At 46.4% G+C, this 22091-nt stretch overlaps 2 protein-coding genes across 2 annotated transcripts in view; both read right to left on the bottom strand.

The window, feature by feature from the left end:
* Positions 1–2475: 2475 nt before the first annotated feature.
* Positions 2476–8056, bottom strand: LOC109310654 (arylamine N-acetyltransferase, pineal gland isozyme NAT-3-like). Its single transcript, XM_019535941.1, has 2 exons — positions 7318–8056; positions 2476–5840 (listed from the first exon to the last, which is right to left on the bottom strand). The coding sequence occupies exon 2, from the start codon at positions 5822–5824 to the stop codon at positions 4949–4951; it is 876 nt and encodes a 291-aa protein (XP_019391486.1). The 5' UTR covers positions 5825–5840; positions 7318–8056; the 3' UTR covers positions 2476–4948.
* A 7714-nt stretch (positions 8057–15770) lies between these two features.
* LOC109310363 (arylamine N-acetyltransferase, pineal gland isozyme NAT-3-like) overlaps positions 15771–22091 on the bottom strand; it is a 12419-nt gene continuing 6098 nt past the window's right edge. Inside the window, exon 2 of the mRNA XM_019535445.1 lies at positions 15771–17684. Within this exon, the coding sequence (XP_019390990.1) occupies positions 16755–17684 (930 nt within the window). The 3' untranslated portion in view covers positions 15771–16754. The remainder of the gene's footprint in view (positions 17685–22091) is intronic.

Below are 22091 nucleotides of genomic sequence, written 5' to 3'. Positions count from 1 at the left end.
GGTCCCTTCCAGCCCTAATGTCTATGAAATCTATGAAATCTATGAAATCTTGGATATGGTGTATTGCTATGAACTTATTGTATTGAGGTGAGATTTAGAGATTCAGTCAGGAGCACGTCTGTGCTACGAGCTGTTCAAAAGCAGACCGAGGAGATGATCCCTGTCCCAAAGCATTTACGATGTAGGTACGTTTAAATGCTCGCCTTTACAGCTATTTCTAAGGGCTGCGCCCTTTAGCAGTTGAAAGGGGTGGTGCCGTATATGTACCACTGGAGAAAAATTTTCAACTCTCCAAAGTACCCACAACCCTGCCTTAAAGGGACAAGAGTGCAGGTTGGTCTCTGTGGGCGGCTCAGTCCTCAACCCCTATGCTCAGCCTGCCCAACAAGGATGCCAGCTTGGATGATGGAGTTTCTGCCACTTGGAGCCAGAGCGAAAACTAAGTTGAGCATCTCTGATCTGCTGAGAGGTGGCTGTAGCTTTTGAATTAAGAGCACAGTGATGGTGAGTTCTTGTTTTCCAGTGCCAAACCCCTGCAGTGCACAGACCAAGACATCCGAAGGTGTTTAGGTGTCTAACTTCGGTTGACTTAACAATCGGACCCTTTGCTTGTAGCCATGGGTTGTTCTGGGCTCTGATATATTGGAGCTGTGCCTTTAAGGAGCTGACAGCTACATTAATATTAACACAAAAAAAAAAAATCAGGTTTTGAAAATGGGAAAGGAAAGGTTTGCCTGGCAACAGCGGCTGACGCAGCTAGCCCCATGATAGAATCCACTTCTCTATAAACATGGAGCAATTCATCAGGGGTGGCAAGCTCTGCAACCACAGATAGGGAATCACTCAGCGGTATGGCATGCAAGAGGCCACGGTGAGTGACAGACACGGTATGAAAGCTTATGGTGCTCTTAATCAGTTAGTCTCCAAAGTGTCCCCCTATCCTGCCTATACCCGGAGTGGTCTCCAGCCCCTGCACCTGAAGTTTGTAGTGCCAGGAAGGTGCATCCAAGAAGCATGGAGCAGAGAGACTGCCTTGAAAAGGAGACTCCCAGAAACAAGGGTGCAGGAGAGGTGGGGGTGGGAAGAAAGGCAGGAGGAAGGAAGACTTGAAGAGGTATAAAGTCCCTCTGTGGGAGCTAAGCTGGACAGTCGCTGTCTGAAGGCCACGGATAAGCCGGGAGATGGGGTGGACCAAAAGGCTGGGCCTTGGAGTCCAAGGAGCCAAGGAGTCTCCCACGGTAGAAGCTATGCCTGGGCTGGCTTCCAGGAGCCCTCCAAGGCTGGGGGTCCCAAGCAAGGGCTCCTTTGGGGAATCTCTGACAGCAGGGAATAGCACATCCTCCTGCTAAGGCCCGGAGAAGAAGAAAACCCCACTTTTTTAGCTGCTCTTCTGACATTCAGGACATCCAAGTTCTGATCCCTGCCCAGCGACAGACCCACCCCGTGTGATTTTCGGTGTAGAATCTAGGCACGTGGACAAGACGTATTTAGGTGCCTAATGCTTGTGAAATCAATGGGAGTGAGCACATAGAGGCCTTTTGAACCTCCAGTTTAAGTTCTCTCTATTTCAGTGCTCCATCTGAGCACTGAAGCTCGGGGTAGCAGCACTTCTGAGAGACGTTATACAGTTAAATGCATGCAAAGATTGCTTAGATATTACAGTAATGAGGGTCTCAGGTAGATTCGTATTTGATTCCCTCAATATTATGTGTAAGTGGATACACACACACACACGCACACACACACACACGCACGTGGCTAGCTGGACCCTGAGACCATTCCTTGTGAACTACTGACTTGAGAGCTGTTGGTCTGGTCCTACCCCAATCTCTTCTGTAATTCAGATATCTTCTCTATCTGCCTTTTTCTTTCTCGTTTCATTTCCTCTCATGCTAACGGAAGAGGCGGGGGAGGCATGAGCTCTTTCAAGAATTGCACAGAGTCAAGCTCCCTCAATCTCTACATTTGGCAGCAGATGGTGTGATGGGGAAGTTATTCTATCTCTATGAAACATCTCTCCTTTTGGTTTGTTTAACCACATTTAATGGTGTTTAGTCCAGTTTTTGTGACCGCGCTGTATTTTACTGGTGTCTTTCAAGTGTCACTATGAATTGTAACAAGGATGAAAAATACCTGGCCGATGAGCGAGTCAGTTTCCCTTTACGGCAACATTATAGTCTCCTGCTAAATGCCCTGTCTGATCGTAAATTGCTACTATGCTTGAATGCAGTACAATGGCTTAATTACACAAGCTAGACTGTTACGTGTCTTGTCACCTAAAATAAAACTCTGCAGTTGATCTAGAAAAACAAAAGAACATAAGTAACATCTTGTGATCCTTACCCAACGGGGAGTAACACCCTTGTCTTACATATCAAATATTTCCATGAGAAAGATCTTGCAGAGCAGTGGCCTATGGTACTAACCAGTACGTAACAGGCATTTATTTAAATCTGGGTATATCGCGCAACAAAGTGGACCAGCCAGGTATTTTATTTACAAGACAAATATGCATAGAATATTTGTGGGCAATTAAATAATGATGGCAAGAAAATTCTTCAGGAATATGAAAAAAATTAAAAATTCACTCATTCATTTAAAATGATCCTGTACACCAGATTTTCTTTTTACACAGTGCCAGTGTTTAAAGGGTTTGGGCTTCAAAGATTCAAAGCCAGAGAGAGGTATTAGAGGTATTACTAATCTGGAGCAGGATCAAATTAGTCTACAGGAGAAATTAGATAATATTGTGCATCCAAACAATAGGAATAGTATAATATTCAGTCATACAAAGTGAAAAGTTCTATCATTACTGTAACAGGGATGTAGGTTGTAGCCGTGTTGGTCTAAGGACATCATTGCTATAAAACTCTTGTTGTAGGATGGGGGCTTATAGAGTCAAGGCACCAGGCAAAGCGAGGGACCGAGGTGTGGTAGATGAACCTAGGCTTTTTGATAAGACTTTGAAAAAAAAGTGAGTGCAATTCTAAGGTGTATTAGGTAGGGTGTTCTTAGTAAAGACAGGGACGTACTACTCCCACCGTCAGGGCATTAGCAAAACCCCACTTACAATACTATGTGCAGTTCTTGTTATAAGGTAGGGGGCAAGTGCCAGAGAGTCTTACCTAGTAGTTCTCTACTTTGGTAGACTCAAAACACCCTTTGGAAAATGCCAGCTCTTGGCTTTCACTCACTTATTGACTAAAGAAAAATAATACAACAATTCCTCTGTTTCAAAGAGCTCAGAAAGACCACAGCAGGGCAGAAAGTTTTTGACTCTATGGATTCCCATTTCAAATCCTTGGGTTTTATTCTGTGAACCATGTGCAGGTATTTGTAGTGCTGGAGTGATGTTGTAGCCAAAATAATCTAGGAATTAAGCAAGAGGCTAGGATTTGGGGGAGGGGTTGATATCTTTTATTGAACCCAGTGCATAGTTGGGATAGACTTAGGCAAGCTTTCAGAGGTCTACCCCACCCATGCAGTGGGTTCAATAAAAGAGCTCACCCCCCCCCACACACAATCCCTGCCTCTCATGTAGATGTTTGCATACCTAACAGTACAGACATTGCACTTTGCCCTTAAAAGGATCTTGTGGCACCCCGTTGGAGAATTGCTGGTCTTACCTGACAATTAGCAGGCTGTGGGATCACAAAGACTCTGTTTGCTGCTCACTATTCTTGCATCTCTCTAAATCTGCACCCCATCCTATTTACATTACTGCCTGTCAGGTGCCTGGCCTGTGAGTCCTGCTCATGCAATCCAGACCAGTCGCCAGATTTGGAGTCAGAAGAGAGATTTGTTGTAGTCCAATGACATGCAGAGCATGAGTAATATAACGAGGAAATGGAGGTCTATGAGCGCTGTTGCAAAAATATACGAGCCATACCTCTGGATGCAAAGATTTCCTCAGAGGTCCCCCTTCGTGGCTACATCCTCAAAAGCCCAGAGGTTGTGTGAGGAGCCAGAAGCAGAATAGAAACTTCCCTCGCCAATTCAAGTTGTGGTAACCATGGCCATCTCATAGCTGCATGTCATCAGCATGAAAATACTTCCAACAGTGTGTCCCAAGTGGGGTGTTTTGTGTACTTATCCTTATGCATGTGCAAAACAGGACAGACTGTTGCAACCTAATCTCAGAATGCCCTTGGTTCTCCAGCTATTATATTTAAACAGAAATGTACCACTCCTTTAGGCCGTATGTACGTTATGCCCCAGTGAGGAGAAGCAATCTATTACTGGCAGAGAACTGGAAGAAAGGGTTTGTATCTGGAGTAAGAGGAAGAGAAGAGAGGGGAGGGGAGTACAGGTCTGCAAATCACAGATTTGCCATATGCTTCGGGGGACCATATTAATTTGAAGGAAATCTGGGAGAGGGTCTGTCCATCCCATCCCGTCCCCCCCACCTCTGACCCTGGCTCCCAGGAGCCCTGATGCTGGGGCAGGGCAGGGTGGGATAGTGCAGAGTCCCACATCCAGGCTCCATCCCCTCCATGCAGAGGCTGGGAGTGGCCCCCCCTGGGCTCTACCAGCCCTCACCACCACACAGCGCCTCCTCCCCGCCACCAGCAGCTCCCCAGGGCCACCACGTGCAGCCCAGGCCTCAGCAGTGGCTGCAGAAGCAGAGTGCAAGGCTGCCAGCAATGGGCAGCCATCCTGGCTTGCCCCACGCAGGTGCCCAAGCCCCAGGCCCCTCCGACAGCCCACCCTGCTCCATCCGACATGGGACTTTTGCTTCAATTCTAGCCAACTGGGCAGGACAGCCTATGAAATCAGGGACTGTCCCGGCCAGACTGGGAAATATGGTCACCCTACATATGCTACATGCTACCCTCTACAATATGCAAGGTAAAAAGCAGCAGACCAGGTGTTCTTTTTCCCAATTCATTGAATGCTAAGAGAGATTCGATTTGATATTCCAGCACAGGATTATATTCTGGTCAAGACTCTAAAACATAGACGACCTGCCTCCTGCATTCACTGGTTGAAGTTTCTTATCGAGAGTTATATTGAATTTAACTTTTAGTGTCTTCTCTATCTCTTCATCGGGAAGAATTGTGGTTTCTACCAGGTCCATGTTCTGCTTGAAATTGAATTTTATCTCGGTGTATTTCCACCCAATTAATGCCCGGATCCCGTCAGTGGTCTGGAGGGTGCAGATGGACTTTGTTACAAAAACAGAATTGGGAGACGTCTGGAGATACGCACATTGAGCCCTGAAATCTTCTATTTCTCGTGGTTCAAGGGTAAAAGCATAAATCTTCCTACAGTCACTTGCTTGCAGAGGGTCAGGCTTAGCGTCACTGTGGTTGGGAATGTATACCTTCCTTTTGCTCTTCTCCAGATACCAGGTCCCCTTTTCTTCCAGGAATCGAAAGATGCCAGGAGTTTGGGGCTGGTCTTTCCCAGAAATCAGCTCCATGGGCTCCCACATTTGATAGACTGTGCCAAAGCCTGCATCCACAATATAGGATTTCCCATCCTGGACCACATTGAGAAGAAGATGATTATTTTCATCAGCATATGCATTATTTTCTGGGCTGAACACTTTTGCTCCTAAAAGAGTGAGATTATAGCCCAGTGTTTTCAAAGCCCAGGATAACAGCTGGTTATTTTCTAGGCACCAGCCACCACGTTTCCTCCTCACTATTTTGTCGTAAACTTGTTCCAACTCCAGCTCAATGGTGTCCCCGCAGTGGATGCTGAGGTTTTCAAAGGGCACAGCCCGGATCTGGTGCTGGAGGATTGCAGTTAACATCTCCAAGTCCAGGTTTTCACTGGGGCCTTTGTAAGAAATTCTGGTGAAATAGTCCTGGATGTTCATGGTACCTGCAAAAGGACTAGAAAAGAACTGATTATGTTGAGGGTGGTTGTCACCACGTTTGTTGTACCAGGGCTCCTTTCCTGACTACCTGTTCAAAACAAGGCTGCTCCTTGCAAAGCCAAGACCAAAGAATAGCTTGGTAAGTATAAGTCTTAGAAATGGATGAATCCATTAATATATTTTCCCACTGCACAAACATTATTTTCAAACATTTGTTTTACAGTGGTGTCCTGGGTTCCCAGCTGTTCTGGGGGCTTTGTGCATACATGTAACACAGATGTCCTTCTCAAAAGGGCTTACAACCTATATAGAAAAAAATCCAGGAGTGGAGCAGAATTATTCCCATTTTACAAGTGAGCTGAGGCTCGAAAAAGTTACCTTAGGGTCAAGCTGGAGTGGGCAGTGGCAGACCTGAGCTCCAAAGAGTTTGAATCAATTAACTCGGAGCATAAGATTCAAAATGATTGTTATAGTGCAGATTATTGATCCCACAGGCAGTGTAGACAATCTGAACTTAAAATTCTCCCTATATGTCCAGTAAACGTGTAGTTATAAAATACTGCTGATAAATACTAGAAGCAGAATAGAGGCATCACCACCTCAATTTTCATTTATGTTTAAATGTTACTTCCCCTTGCGAATAAGCATTCAAACCAGACACGATTATGATACCAATGTCCAGCAAAATGGGAGATGCCTCTCCCATCTTCTGAGAGAAAGGGAGGGAAAGAAGGAAAATGCAAAGCAAGAGCAACAAAAAGTATACAATTCCCGCAACTAAGAAACAAGCGGTCGGTATCAGAAAGCGGTTCCACTCGAAACGCACGGAAAAGGGAGCTGTCACGTTCGGTGTTGCCAACTGCCCACGTACTGATCTTCGCTGTGTGGTACCGGAGCAGTGAGTGATTGGGTTTTCAAATTTCTTCTGCGGGATTGAAGACTTGATTGCTTTCTAAAAGAGCTGGGTTTTCCAGGGCACAGCCTGCTGCCAGCCCCGGAGGGCTTTAACAACATGGGGATGCATTGTCTAAGTTGTCAGCCTACTTTCACCTCCCTTCGTTTCCCTTTTGGTCGAAGCAGAAAAAAAAAATTCCTGCTAAGGAAAATACAGCAGCGTTGCCGCTTTTGCTTCAAAGTTATGGGAACAATGATGACTTTGTTGTATACAAGCAGAGAAAATTTAGTGCTTGCAACAATTGAATCCAAGCATAGCACCTCTTTTTCCTAATCTCTCTGTCATTGGTGAGCATTTCCCCAGCACCCTTCACTGCGGCATCTGAACAGAGTCAGACGGTGTTCAGAGTTAAGCTGATGAGTGAAAAGAAAAGGCAGCTCATGGCTGGAGAAAAAAGCATTGCTGGATGTGACTGAACTTTCACTTTGAGCTCCCACGTAACGTAGCCATTTCCTGCATGTGCATTTATGCAGCAGATTTGAGTCACTGGTTAAGAGCCGAGCAGTCACAAAGACCTGAGGCTTAAAAAGCACCTTACCTGTCAAATATGTTCAAACACAGGTGTATCAATTTTCACTCTCCTGCTTTTTTGGGACGAAACCACCTGGCTTGGGTTTTGGTCCTTGGTATAACAGAGCGAGGGGAGAGACGGTCGAACTCTGCTTCCCTTCAGAGACGCTTCATGCTGTGTCACGTCACAGATCGGCAAAAGCCCAGGGAGGGCGGAGTTCAGTTATAGCAAGTTAGCAAAGCTCAGCTGCACTAATTTGACAAGGGCACAAACGTCATCGTTGTCAGGACACAAGCTGCCTTTATTTTTTCAGTGCTCGATCCCTTCTGGCTAGCTGTGTGGGCAAGTTCTCTTTGCTTGTATATTTGACTATAATTCAAACCCCTCCAAAAACACGATTTCATCCTAGATGCCCAACAAGTGCTGCTAAAGGCAGAAATCGCAAGAAAAACCGATCTGGGAAAATTTGCAAGTTTTTTTTCGGATCAAAAAAATGCCGAGTCCAGCATGGCTGACGGCAAAGCTGTAAAGGACCAAGCTGGTGTTCGGAAATATTCAATAATAACGACGTGCAATTTTCCCTTCCACCTCATATGGGTCATCCTGCTCTGCATCGCTGTTAATTCCCTCACAAGTGTCCAATATTTCTAAGGGCTTGTACATTCATTTTCTGTCCTCGGTGATGTCTCAGCCACCTCCTATTTTAGGACCATCAGCAACATTCACAAAAATGGCGATTGTTTGATCTAATGAGCAGAGATAATAAAGGAGTTTGGGTGCAGAAGGGGACCCCACAAACCTCACCTGATCTCACAATTGATTCTTTCTCCTTTCCATCAGTCACTAGTGTATCAGCCCAGGGGACTGTGCTCATGCTCAAGCCGGGGTATCATCAAGGGGATGGAGTATCCTGGCATACCTGAAAGTCTTCCGGGTCGCTTCAGCTTGGAAGTAGACCATATTATCATTATCTTGAATCCAACACATGCATTTCATGCATTTCACTGCAACACACGGACACATTTCACTGTGTTACGGTTAGAGCCTTCTGTTCTTGCCAGGTCACATCCCAGGGCTGAAGTGGAGAGGAGGCCAACAACCCAGCAAGCAGCCAGGAGTGAATTAAGTGCACCCCTTTGGGGAGCTTCGGAAAGTCAGAGGTTGCTGGTCCTGGCTAGAGCCAGACTTATTGGATTTTTTGAAAGAATCAAGTCCCTCACGTATCTCACGTAGCTTTTAACCGCCTCCACAGTGTAGAGATGTCCATTGTAGACAGGTTCATCCAGTTGAGGGCTGTTCTTTCTTTTAGGAAAGACCTCTACTTTCCCCCCACATATTTCCCCTTTCTATCCCTACTCCTTCTCCAAACCTTGTCCAGGTAACACCAATGTCAGTGGGAGTCCTTCCATGGATTCAAAGGGGGTTGTTTCAGAGCTTTAAAGAACCTGCCTTCCCTTCCAGTGCAAGGGGAAGAGCTGGATGCTTCTCACACCAACAACTTCTCTTTGGTTGCTTGTCTTTAGAAGCAGCACAAGGTGCTGGCTTCAAGGTCTGAGCCCGCTGGCTTTGCAGGGTCCGCAGCCCTGATGCTCACGTCATTAAAGAATGGGTTCAGGGGATGCACGTTGACCCCTCACCAGAGCTGCAGCATTGCAAACCCAGGGGTGGTGGTGCTGCTCTCTGATCTCATTGTGTTGGGCCGTCCTTCTGCTCAGTGTGGGCGTCCTTCCAGGAGGGACTGGCCTATGCATAATGGTTAATGAGCCTGCTACAGAGCTGGCAAACAGGGATGGGTGTTTTATCTCCAGCAGGTCACCACAGACTTCCAGAACTACAAGACCCAGTTTTTAACCCTGTTCTGACAACTCACACAGGAGCAGGCATACACTGGGGAAGTCTGAATCGCCAGCTGGAAGTCGAGACCGTGCCATTTGGTCGGTGACAACGGTTGGTTTCAATCATGCATTTGTGCAAGGCACAAGATTTCGATTGCCAAAGAGATTGTTTGGGGTGGGGCAGGGACGTGGGACTGAATTTTTGGCTGTCCCCACAATGCAACACTGGAATTGGAACGGGGATATTTGGAATTAAACCTGTTTGGGCATTCAAACAGCATTGCAGGTCTTAGTGCTGTTTATACCCCTGGGAGAGCATCAGGTTACAGCAAGCTTCCCTTTCTGAACAATGCTTCTCCTGTGTCTTAATCTGGTTTGGTGTACCAGGTGAAACAGGAAGAAGAAAGGCATGGAAGCAGCAGTATGACCCTATAAGACAAATATCCAGGTGGCCAAACTCAGAGCTGAAGACTGCACAGCGAAGAAATGGAATAATTTATTTTCTATGTCTAGACTTCTGGTGTTACACCTGATTTTGGTTTGGTGGCGGGTTGGTGGTACATTAGCCTTTATGCTCAGCTTCCTGATTCATTCAGATGCAAGCAGCATTTCTTACGTATGCACAGGATTTCTCTGAAGTAATTGCCTTCTTTTGCATTGGGAGTTAATCAGTGGGTTAACACTGCCTAATCGCAATTATGCTTTTGCATTTTTTGCATTCTCCGCCATTTGCAAACCTATTTTGAATGAATTACAGGGTTAGTCAGATTATTATATCCACATCCGGTTCATTTTGTTTTTCGTTTTTTCCCTTCTCTTCGTCAGACTCTGGGTGCTGCGGTTTAAAGTTCTCTCCTCCAGCATGCGAGTTCTTCCACCCCTCCTATTTCCTGTGAAATGTTAACGACCGCTAGATCCCACCATCATTTTATCCGGGGTTCAGCCATACGAAGCAATGAAATTTGCTTACGCTCAGGGTCTTTTAAAAACACATTATTAGTGGTCATAAATAACGTTCAGGTGCACGAATATAAAACTTGACAAAATAAGAAACTCAGCCTCCTGGCTTTACTTGAGTCATCATCAGCGTTATTTTTTAGCCCGAGGCGATGTACATCGTGCAAAACCTCAGAGCCCTGTGCAGTGGTTCGCAGGTGGAAGCGTTCGTACCGTGGCACCCTGGTTGAGAATCGCTGCTATGGATGCTCAGGTTTTGTGAGCACTTACGACGCCTGTAAAAGCCAGACTTGTCTCCTGTCTCTCCAAGCTAAATTCTTCCTCATCGCCCTCATTATCTTGTTTCTAAATTGCTGCCATTCTCCCCTCCTCCGTGTTTCTCACACGACAGCCCGCAGTCCATGACATGCCCGACCCAGAACTGCTAAGATCCTTTTCCTCACCCAGGCGGTTCTGCTCACCCAAAGCCCTAAAAAAATAGGGAGCTTGCTGTGAACTCCTGGTAGGGAATGCCACCTTTGAACCGCCACGTGGCGCGAAGGGGATTCTCCGCCAGCACCCGGTGGTGACCAAGAGGGACAGACAGAAGCAGGGCAAATTCCAGTTATGCCAAAGTCCTGGGTGTTTTAGTGATGACAGATGCAGGCCTCCTGTAGCAGGGGTATTGCTGGGGTCCTGTCTGCAGCTGATTTCTGTCCTAAGACTGGGGGGTCACAACAGCAGAAGTAAGCTAAGTGTGTTCAGAAGCTGGGAGGAATCGGCAAGCGGAGCAGCAGTGGTGCTGAGCTGGCCCTGAAGCGGTGGCTTGAGCGGAGGAGCAGCCCTGGGATGGCAGGCAGCCTGCCTGCAGCAGCTGGGCTGAAGTTGCAGAAGATCAACCCTGATGAGGGGCTCCAGTGAGGGCCAAGAGATTGACCCGCACGAAACGTGCGCTCCTCCAACCCTGGACAATGAAGTGGGAGCGGCAGGGGCAGGTGGGGAGCGCTGAGAGCCACAGCTGGGAGAGGAGGGCTCAGGACTATTGCCAAGATCCCGGGGGAGGTGGAAGTCTCCTGTAATGTTGCTGCTTTCGTTAGCTTGGCTTTCCCTATTTTATCAACCCCCTTACCTCTCTCCCCAGAAAAGCTCTCCTTGTTTCAGTCCCTTGGATTCATGCCTTGCCAATGAGGGAATATCACTCATCATGAGCACTCAGACCAGATCGTTTTGTTTTCCAGGGCTCAACCCAGCATCCTTTAAGGGCCAGATTGTCTTTACGTTCCCCACAGCATCTGGAAACAGGAGGTGAATACTTGCATGAACACCCCCTGAAAGTCAAGTTGTGAGCATTGCCTTCAGCCACATAGGTGCTGCTGGGCATAGGTACGTTTGCAAGGTGCCTGAACTCTTATGCTTTCTATTCATTGGCCTCTCTAAAGACGTACATGCATCATTTGTAATTTTGGCTGCACACAACATCTGGATCTATATTTCTAGCACCTGTCACACAGCAGTGTTGTTCTCGTGGTGCCAGACCTGATGGGATTCTCTCATTCCTTCCTCTCCTGGCCTAGGGGATTATTCAAGGAAATGATTATGTTGGGTCTTTCTTTGGCTTCCTCCTAGTTGGGCTGCAACACCAGATCCCTGTTCTAGTGACTCCTTTCCAATGGCCTCATATATGCCTACCCACAAAGGCCAGGACAGCCCATATGCTCATCAGGAGACCTGTCCTGCCTCCCCTTGTGTTTTAAAGGCTGTGTTTGGTCAGGTCAGCTTCCTGCAAGCAAACTTGCTGGAAGTTGGGTGAATCCCCAGCTGCAGCCGTGATTCATCACACTCACCACCGACAACTTCTACAGATCAGTCCCGAACAAATGTGGTGTGGGCAGATTGACTAAGGGGCTGGTAGCACCATTCATCATGCACGAAAGGAAAAAGGACTTGCCCATCCTTAGATTATTGCTGACTCTTCATGCACAGTGCTCTCTGATTTCACTTATGTGGGTTTTAGAGGTCATAACAAGAAAGGGGGTCTCTCTGTCTGGCTCCACGTTGACCACAGTGATGGATTACCTACCGTCAGTGCAGGTTGGTTTAGAAAAGTTCACAATTTCAGACTTTTCAGGAGCTCTTCTATGTTTTCCCTTGTTATAAAAGTTTGGTATCCCAGCAGGGCAAACAGCACGGCTATTGTGGATGGTATCCTCTCAAGCTGGGAGACCCTGCATGCTCTTTCTAGCTGTGGGCAATGTAGCTTTTCACTGGACTTTTGGTACGCAGCAAAGACCTGTCACTGTCTGACAGTGCACTATGTATTTGAGAGACGGGTGGTCAGATGGTGGGCTCTTAGTAGGCAACTTAAGGCAGGAGATGAATACCTAAGTTTATATTATAACTGCATGCTATGTTCTGCAAAAGATCTATGTGAACAAGAGAGAGCAACTCCCCAAGGGTAGGGAGGCAGAGGTAGAGAGATTTGCAGGATGTGAGCAGCCCGTGAGATGCTAGCTCCCAATGACAACCATCAGGAGCACATGGTCCAGGAGACCTTAAGGAAAGATCATAAAGGTTTCTATGTAGAGCTTGTGGGTTCTTGCCCGAAGGGCTTTGTGTGTTTGAAGACAATGTAGCTATCAACTGCTTGGAAATCTCTGTGTGATGGATCTGCAGGGTTTGCTGTGCCCACTTCAGCTGCTCTCCTGAATCTTAAGTCTTGCACTTTTTCATTGCTTACCCCATAGTAGACACAAGCTGGCTCTCTGGCCATTTTAGTCATGTGCTGCTTATGGTTTCTGGGATCTTGTGGATTTGAGCCCTTTGGTTTAAACCCAGGCAATACAGGCTAAGACTGGCTCCTGGGCTATATGTGAGACAGACAAAGTCCCTTGCCTATAAATGTAGGCAAGACAGAGGGAAATGAAACTTCATTCTGAGCAAAATCAAAGAGTCTCTATTTGTCTGTCCACCGCCTGTTCTGTTTTCACACTAGAAGTGGGTAAATATGAGCTTCCCAAACATCCTGAAGTGGGCAAACAAAGGTGACGGTAGGTTGAAAAGTCTTAGTTTAACATAAAAGGATTTAGCATTAAAATCCTGAGCAAGGGCTTACAGCTGCAGGGAGTAGACACTTCTCTCCAGGGTCAGCCGAGAGCATTCAGCTGTACTGCTACAGCACAAGCCCAGCACATGATTTAGGAGGCTTGGGAAGTGGGATTTGCACCGCAAGCTGTTCTGTGTCTGATAAGAAGTAGCAGTGCCCGAGGGCCTTGAATTTGAAACAGGTTGGGGAACCGATTGTGCTTTGGTGCACTCTCGCAGATCCTGCCAGCTTCAGGATCAGATCAAATCCCTTTCCTGCCAACTCCCTTGTGACAGAGATACCCTCCTTTCTCCTTGTCCTGCTTTAGAAACTCTCTTCACTCTTAAGCAACCCTTCCGCACATCACGAATGCATCTACGTGCTCCAGGAACATCTGCTGCTCTGTTCTTTTCCCTCCGTACCCTCAAGGTCACCAGATGTTTTGTGGTGGTGAACACCAGTGTCCTCAAGTGTCTGGGACCTGCAGATTGCAATGTCCACAGCCCTCACATCAGCGATAGCTCTAGATCTGGTTCCTGAGCCTGTTACTAAGGATGGGGGTCCTACAACTTCACTTCATCGCACTGGAGAATAAGCTCTGTGACTTCAGAAGAGGTCTTGTGGCATAACAAGCAAGCATGGCAAAACATTAACTGGGGACACCGTAGATGAAATTCCAACATATTGATTCCTGGAGTGTCCAAGCCCAAAAAGGAAGAGCCTGACCACATGGCAGAGCTTATGAACAGGGAGGTATCCAGGTTAAAGCTGTATTGGTCTAGAGGAAAAGGCAATCAGGACTCGTAGCAGAGATGATATCTTTTATTAGACCAACAAGATTTTTGCAACTAAAGACATTTTTTGCAAAAATCATGTTGGGCTAATAAAAGGTATCATCTCTAGTCTGAGTCCTGATTGCCTTTTGAACAGGGAGGGAACATTTGTTCTCTGTCAGGCCAAGAGTAGAAGACAACCTACCGGTAAATAAAATGCAAAGGACTGTGGGACATCAATTAGCAACCACCAAAATCCTTTGCACCAGAGACATGCACACAAACATCATTGTGCTGAAGTTAGTCATTGTGAGTGGGGGAAAAAAATTGTCCTGGACAATGGGGCAATGAGTTATCCGTGACACAAGGCATGGGTGCAGCTGTCTTTGTGGCAGCAAAATTTGTTTATGGGTGAAGCATTTGTTGGTACAAGCCTTGACAGATCAACTCGCCTTCTGTTCTGGAAACAAAGTTGAAACACAGGTATCATCCAGGCACCACCAAGGTCAACTTTCTTGATGCAATCTTGCAAAGTGCCCCCAAACCTGCCCTCAAGGGGCTACTTGTCAAGATAAGAGTCGTGCATCCCTATAAGCCATTCAGTCCTTGAGCCCTGTGCTCACGTTACCCAACAACGTCGTGGTTTGACCAGCTGGGTTGGGGACAAGCCTGTGCTAACTGGCTCTGGATTGAAAGCTCCCTCCTGATTCCCCAAAGTCTCTCATCCGCTCACCACACCAGCAACGTCTGAACTAAGAGCTCAGTTCTTATTTTCCGAGGCCAAATTCCTGGGCTCGGCTTTCTAAAGGAGTGGAGGTATCCAGCTCCGCACCTGTTGACATCAAAGTCTGGGGCCTGACTAGTCATCAGTGGGGATTCTGTACCCAGCTCTCGCTGAAGTTAGAGGATCTCAAAGTTACAGCTCTGATTTAGGATTCTGCCTGCTGAGGGCACGTTAAGCAAAAAGCAGGCAACAGGCTGCAGTGAGCGTGACAGATGGAGCAAGGAGCTCCTTGAGATAGGACCGCTGTCAGGCACTTTTGGGTGGTTCCCTGCGCCTGTGTTTGGGAATGTGACCAAAGGCGCCAGTGGTTCTGCACAAGTAATCCCGCTCCTATTGCCCTGCCTGCAGTCACTATGGAACCACCCATGCCTTTCATAGTTTCATAGCTGTTAGGGGCTGGAAGGGACCTTACAGATCGCCGGGTCCAGCCCCCTACACTTGGGCAGGAAAGACCGCCCGACGACCCCAGCAAGATGGGTGTCAAGATGCTTTTTGAAGATCGCCAGGGTAGATGACTGTATCACCTTTGTGGGGAGCCTTTGAGCGCTGGGGACTTTGGTCTTTCTCCACCTTAATGTCCCAGCTGTAAATTAGGAGTAGCAGCACTTCCCTTCCCACAGGGATGTTGTAAGGATTGAGATAAATCTGTATCTACTGGAGGAACTGTTTGCGGTCCCTTGACTAATTCCCTTAGAATATTATGTGTAATGGGGCATTGTTAATTGGACTTTGGGACAAACCTATTGGAACAGCTAAGCTCTTGGTCCGGTCATAGGAGAGGGAACATTATTCTGCCGAGAGGCAATATTTCACATTTGTTTCTTTAACCACATTAAAATGATGACAGCTTGATATGCCAGTTGTGTCTTTTAAATGACACCACAAACTGTAGTAATACGGCATAATACCTATTCGCTACGGGATTCATATACCCTTAAAGGAAGGAGTCTCTGATAAAGGTCCCAGGTGAAAGAAAGCTGATATTCTGGTCGATTTTAGTGCAAAGATTTAGCTGGACGTTCTTTTTTAAATTGATTAAAAACAACGATTCTACTCCCTGGATTTTCACTTGTAACATCTCCGAACGGCGGATCAATTAAAACAGCAAACATTGGTGCTCCTTATACAGGAAAGTAACTCCATTGACTTACGTATTGACAGTTCACAAGTGAGGTTTTGCAAGACAGTGACCCCAATTTAAAAGCAATATATACAATGGCTGTTGATTCAGATGAAATGTGCCCACCACAACAACAATGGAGCAGCAATCGTATTTTAAAAGTCAGGTAATCCTAAAATATTTCTCACCAAACAAACAATTTTGAAAAATATATTGACTAATGAAAATTAATCGTCATGAGTCTTTTAACTGGGGAAAATCTGAGTTAATTCTATCAGTGAAAATGTTTTTAAAAATCAGGCTTAATTTATATTTTTTTATAAATGCTGTCATTTCCATCAAAATTGGTCCCACAGGTGTCCCTACATGCTCAGGCCATGAAGAGCCTTGGAGGCTGTGTCAAGACTCAGTAGCAGGTCAATAAACGTCCCATTAGCTGTCTCCTTTTCAGACTGCAAACGTGGCAGTAAATTAATGTTTTAGTTTGGCCGTGAGCTGGGTCTAAATCCCTGATGCGCAATGTGTTGACGCAGAGCCACAGGTGGGAACCAGCAGATTTAAGAAACACTGTGCCCTATCATTCAAGCGTAGCGGGGGCTTGCATGGTCTTTCTGCATTGATATTCCTTGGGCAGTTGTATGGAAGGAGAAGCAGAGAATAGGCAAAGACTTGCCTTCATTTCCCAGTGCAACAGCCAGTGCAGCCGAGCTTGGCCCAAGTAGGAAGCAAATTGTAACTGGTATACACACCTGGGGCAAAGGAAGAAGCAGGGAAGGAAGTGGAGCTGTGAGAATCAACATTTCTTTTTCCTACAGTGGCATGACTATGTGCCATCCTTCTCATTACCCACGATGAAAAGTGATAACATAGGCCTTAGGTGATTTGAAATCAACTGGATGCTGAGAGATATTCTTTCCGATGTTACCCCGTAGGATTAGAGTCTGGCCAAGTGGTGAAATACAGATGACTTGCCTCTATTCACTGGTTGAAGTTTCTTACCTAGGGTAATATTGAATTTGTCTTTCAGTGTCTTCTCCACCTCTTCATCGGGAAGAATTGTGGCTTCTATGAGATCCATGTTGTCCCTGTAATTGTATTTTATCTCAGTATATCTCCACCCAATTAAGGTCCGCATCCCGCTGGTGGTCTGGAGGCTGCAGATGGACTTTCGTACCAACACAAAATCTGGAGATGTCTGGCCATCCACATTCAAGGCCCTGAAATCTTCTATCTCTCGTGGCTCAAGGGTAAAGATGTAAACCTTACTGTAGTGATTTGTTTGCAGCAGATGAACCTTCGAGTGGCCAGGGCTGGGAAAGTATGCCTGCCTTTTTCTCTTCTCCAGGTGCCAGGTCCCCTTCTCTTCCAGAAAGCGAAAGGTGCCAGGAGTCTGAGGCTGATCTTTCCCAGAAATCAGCTCCATGGGCTCCCACATTTGATAGACCACCCCAAACCCGCCATCCGTAATGTAGGATTTGTCAGCAAGGGCCACTTTTAACAGAAGGTAATTCAGATGATCAGCATATGCCTTGTCGTCTGGGTCGTACACTTTTCCTCCCAGAAGAGTGACATTAAATCCCAGTGTTGTCAGAGCCCAGAACAACAGCTGGTTACTTTCCAAGCACCAGCCACCACGATTCCTCCTCACTATTTTGTTATACACTGCTTCTAACTCCAGCGCAATGGTTTCCCCGCAGTGGATGCTGAGGTTCTCAAAGGGCACAGCCCGGATGTGGTGCTGGAAGATTGCAGTTAAAGTCTCCAAGTCCAGGTTTTCACTGGGGCCTTTGTAAGAAATTCTGGTGAAATATTCCTGGATGTTCGTGGTGCCTGCAAAAAAAGCTGGAAAAGAAATGGTTATGTTCTAAGTGCATGTCACCCCAGTCGTTGTGTTACGGTTCCTTTGCTCACTACCTAATTCAACTGGCAAGTGCCTTATAAAATCAAGCCCTGTGAACTGCCTGAATAGCTTAGCACAGCCTACCATATTGAGAATAAATCTTAAAAATGAATTAATCCAAATGTATATTCTCCAGCTGCGTCAGTGTTAGTTTGGTGCTGCTGCTGTCGTTCTACAGTCCGGTTTGGAGGTCCCTGCTGTGCCGAGTACTTCATGCATACATTTAATACAGACTTCCTGCTCAGAAGGACTTACAATCTCAATAGGAGAGAGCAAAATAGGAATAAGATCATTCTCGTGTTACAAGTGATAGGAGCTGTGGCTCCAAGAGACTAGGAAACAGTAGGTGTCATGAACTAGAAGCAGATTAGCACTCAGTGCTACCAGCTGAGAGCTCCCTGGGATTTTTCTCTCTTGTGTCTCCATTCCTCTCTCTTTGGTGGAAGTGGTTGGAGTGGGGTCTTTTTCCAGCCATCTTCATCATCCAGGTTGATTTCCCAGCTGTAGACCATGTCCACAGCAGACATTCATAGCAGAACACGAGGTTGAGCTGGGAGGCTCAGATGCACTAACTCTTCCTATTCCCCACTTCAGAGGAAGCCAGCAGATCCTGTCCCTCAAAATCAATCTATGAGAAGAAGGCTGATTTACAAGCTCAGCTAGGAGAGCATGACTATCTCCATCTGCCCTGCTGCTCCTAAAAGATGTAGGAACTCTAGCCCCTGGAAACCCAGTCCACCCAGAGCTAAGGAAAACTCCCAACATCATCACCCAGACTGCAAGAATCACAAAAAAGACAAGGACCTCCAGCTTCCCACTGCAGAAAGGATAAAAAATGAGCAAGCCACTTGTAGCTGAAGATCCATTCAAGGGGAGCAAGCTAGCTGACTAGCCCAACATCCATCTGGGTAGAGAGCTTTAGCAAGAGGCAACTGCTTAAAATTACAGTATTTGTTGAGTAACACCATAAGGAAGCCAGTGGCTAGTGGGAATGAACCAAGTGGCTTGTAGTGAGTTTGAGAAGTATACGCACTTGGATATTTTCATGTAAGGTCTAAAGAGTTTGACTCACTAAATATCAGCCAATACAGAGTGCACTGTCACTATTGACCCAGCAGGACTCTCAGGGATCTGAACTTAACATTCCCCCGAAATGCCCAGGTAAGAAGTGGATATGGTATGAAACTCTGTTAATAAATTTAGAAATAGAATAGAAGTTTCTCCTCCTTGATTTTCCTGTTGCTCTAAAACTGACATCAAATCAGGTAGATGTATTCAAAAGGGAAGGAAATGCCCAGAATGTAAGCCGAGAGTAACAAATGTATAAAATTCCCTAATAAATTCCCTAATAAAAGATATCACCTCCGCCAAGAGTTCCAATTGCTTTTGCCTGTAGACCAACATGGCTACAACCTGTATCCCTGAAACATGGAAGATATAAAAAGTAGCCACTTTGATCTGAAAACTTCATAATTTTACAAGAAGGAAGCAAAATTCAACACCTTGAAATCTGGAAAACTGACACCCCTGCTCCAGCCTTCAGTCTCAAGCCAAATTTGTATGCTCATAGAGCAGCCTCAGCACAAGAGAAATTCTTTGCCCAAGAGAGCTTTCCATCACCCATCCTCCTGTGAAGTATGAAACATCATAATAAGAAAGAAGCATCATTCAATGCCCTGCTTACCATCAGACAGCTGCGAGGTCAATAGGCTGCTCCAACCTTTCTCTGCCCCTTGCATAAAATGAACTTTTCCAACCAGGAGATCTTACACTACCTTTCCGGTTGCCTGAAAAATAGGAATTTTCATTTCCACCTGGGAGACAATTTACAATCTTTGTAAAGATGCCCAAGGAAAGGCTTATGTGCCCAAAAGCTTGCAAATAAATAACATTTTTTTTGCAACAATTGAGTTGGTCTAATAAAAGATATCACCTCTACCAAGAATTCTGATTGCTAAAATCCCTGAAGTCACTCATTATGTAGTGAGGATCAGAAAATGCCTGTATTGCTTGTGGCTTCAGTAAAGGAGCTATATTTTATGATCAGGAAAAGTAAAGGAGACTGATAGAAGGGTCTCCAGCTGTGTTGTCTGGAGTCTTTGCTCCTAGCCAATTCCCCAAAGCCAGTTTTCTTCAGCCAACAGGGTTACAATTATAAAAGACGCTGAAAGGGTCAATATACTTACAGGATCTGCTCAGAACCTATGAAAAAATGAATTGTAAGTACCTCAGGGTTGCAAAACTCACTCATATAAATATTTGCTATCCGGTACTGGGGTGTGACAAGACCTGTGCCCAGAGGCACTGTAGCACCCTCCAGCAGATGCATGACTCCTGCCTCCTCCAGTCCCTTGGGGTACCCTTCCCCACTGCTCGCCTGCCATACGTTGATGTTGTAAAAGGAAAAAGGTTGGGAGGTTACCCCAAAGGAGTCCAGTCTACTCTTTATATTTATTTAGTGAATGCAAATCCACAAATCTGTGAAGCCAAGCAATAGCCAGTCCACTACCAAGCCATTTTGGCCCAATCTGTTGTGGCCCTTCTGGCCCTATGGGCTTCTTAGAGCACCAGGCGCCTTAAAGGCTGCATGTGTCGCTTCTGCCCACCCTTACAGCCATGCCCATGCCTTGCGATGTTATCAGTTATCAGTTCAGTGGGATGATTAATCCCAAAGCAATGTTTGCCCCCTCTGCCTGAAAATCTTTGTGGCTCCTAGCTTTGGCCCCTTTTCTCTAGCTGGGCACCCTAGCCCAAGGTCCACTGTCCTGGACCCCAGCTTCTGGGCCCTAGCCCTGGTTTCCGACTTTCTGAGGCCCCATCTCCAACTCTCACCCTTCTTGGGCCCCTGTATCCTGCTCTCACCTCTCTTGGGCTCCGGCCCTGGCCTCCTCAGCCTCCAGCTGCCTGTACCTTGCTTCTCCTGGTCCAGGCTTTTGTTCATCTTGGCTTCCACCTGCCTGTCTTGGGCCCAGCCCCTGGCAAGGATCAAAACCTCCCATGCCCCTTGTTCTTCTCTTCACCCCTCTTAGCCACATCTGGCCTGCCAGTTTAAACTAGAACATAAAGGCAGGCTATCGCTTTAAAACCTCCCCACTCTGGGTAAACAAACAAGAAAAAAAGGCAAGTTATGGCTTGATGAAAACTTCCCCCGCTCTGCATAAATAACCATTAAAGCAAGCCACATCCCTGAGGCTCTCATGGCTTTGCTTTCAGAGTGCTTTGGTGCCTGCAAGGGGTTCTCATGCAGCCACTCTCTCTGGCGACCTCAATTCCCTGGAAAATGATCCCCCTCACTCCCCTTTCTGCTCCAAGGCATTTGGCTTATCTATCTACCCCAGGATGCTGCCCTATCTGAGTCAGGTGACTTACTAGCCCATACAGATGTTCACCTTTAGGTCTAACGAGCAGCGTGGTCTTCCCCATTGCAGCATGCAGCCCCTGTCTCAGCGGCCGACCTGCTTGCACAGCCTACTATGTTTGCCCCCCTTTCAGCAACAGGAGCCTCTGTTACATTGAGCACTGACAGGTCAAGTTCTCAAATTATCTCCTGCAAGCTTGTGGACTAGCTGCCTTATGTTCTTACTTCTCTTTTATACTGACTTGCCTGAACTTCCCCTTTCAACTCTCATGCAACGCAGTCAATTGCTGCAAGGTTTGTTCACACCATATATTTGGCTCCCTGTTGATGAACTGCTCAGCCACAAAGACTCCAGGTTTTAAGTGTTTTACCTGTAAAAGAAATTAGGCTGCAGGTGTATCCATTTTCACTCTTCTTTTTGGAGGGTAAACAAGTTGGCTCAGTTGCAGAGGCAACCAGTTCTGCTTCTCTTCAGGGACACACCATCTTTTGTCACATCTCACAAATCAGTAACAAACTTTAAAATCCGGGTGGGGGTGGAGATTACATGTAGGATTACCTTGCACAAAGAGAGGAGCTGGGTCTCAGGTTTCAGATGATAAAGTTTGCTTCTTCCTCGTAAAATTGTGGAGATTTCATTTTAAAAAATCGGCTAGAATTCAATATTGTCCACATGTTAGGTATCCAAGTTGCAGCCATGTCGGTCTAGAGTCAAAAGCAGGGGCAGGCAATTATTTTGGGCGGAGGGCCACTTACTGAGTTTTGGCAAGCCATCGAGGGCCACATGACAGGCAGCCCAGGGCAGATGAATATTAATTTTCTAATTTCTTTAGGGGCCCCGAAGGCTAGATAGAATGGCTTGGTGGGCCACATCTGGCCCGCGGGCTGCATTTTGCCCACCCCTTTTCCCTTCAAAAGGAATCAGAACTCAAGGTAATCATTGACTCCAAGATGAACATGGGCCGGCAGTGTGGGGAGGCAGTTAGGAAGGCCAACCGCACCTTGTCATGCAT

The sequence above is a fragment of the Crocodylus porosus genome, unplaced genomic scaffold, assembly GCF_001723895.1.
Source record: "Crocodylus porosus isolate Cpor-Errol unplaced genomic scaffold, CroPor_comp1, whole genome shotgun sequence".
NCBI lineage: Eukaryota > Metazoa > Chordata > Crocodylia > Crocodylidae > Crocodylus > Crocodylus porosus.
The sequence above is the reverse complement of the archived record's forward strand: the minus strand, read 5'-3'. Positions and strand labels throughout refer to the sequence as shown.

Coding starts and splice junctions, on each gene's coding strand:
- LOC109310654 (XM_019535941.1), bottom strand. CDS start 5,824: ATGAACATCCAGGACTATTTCACCAGAATTTCTTACAAAGGCCCCAGT.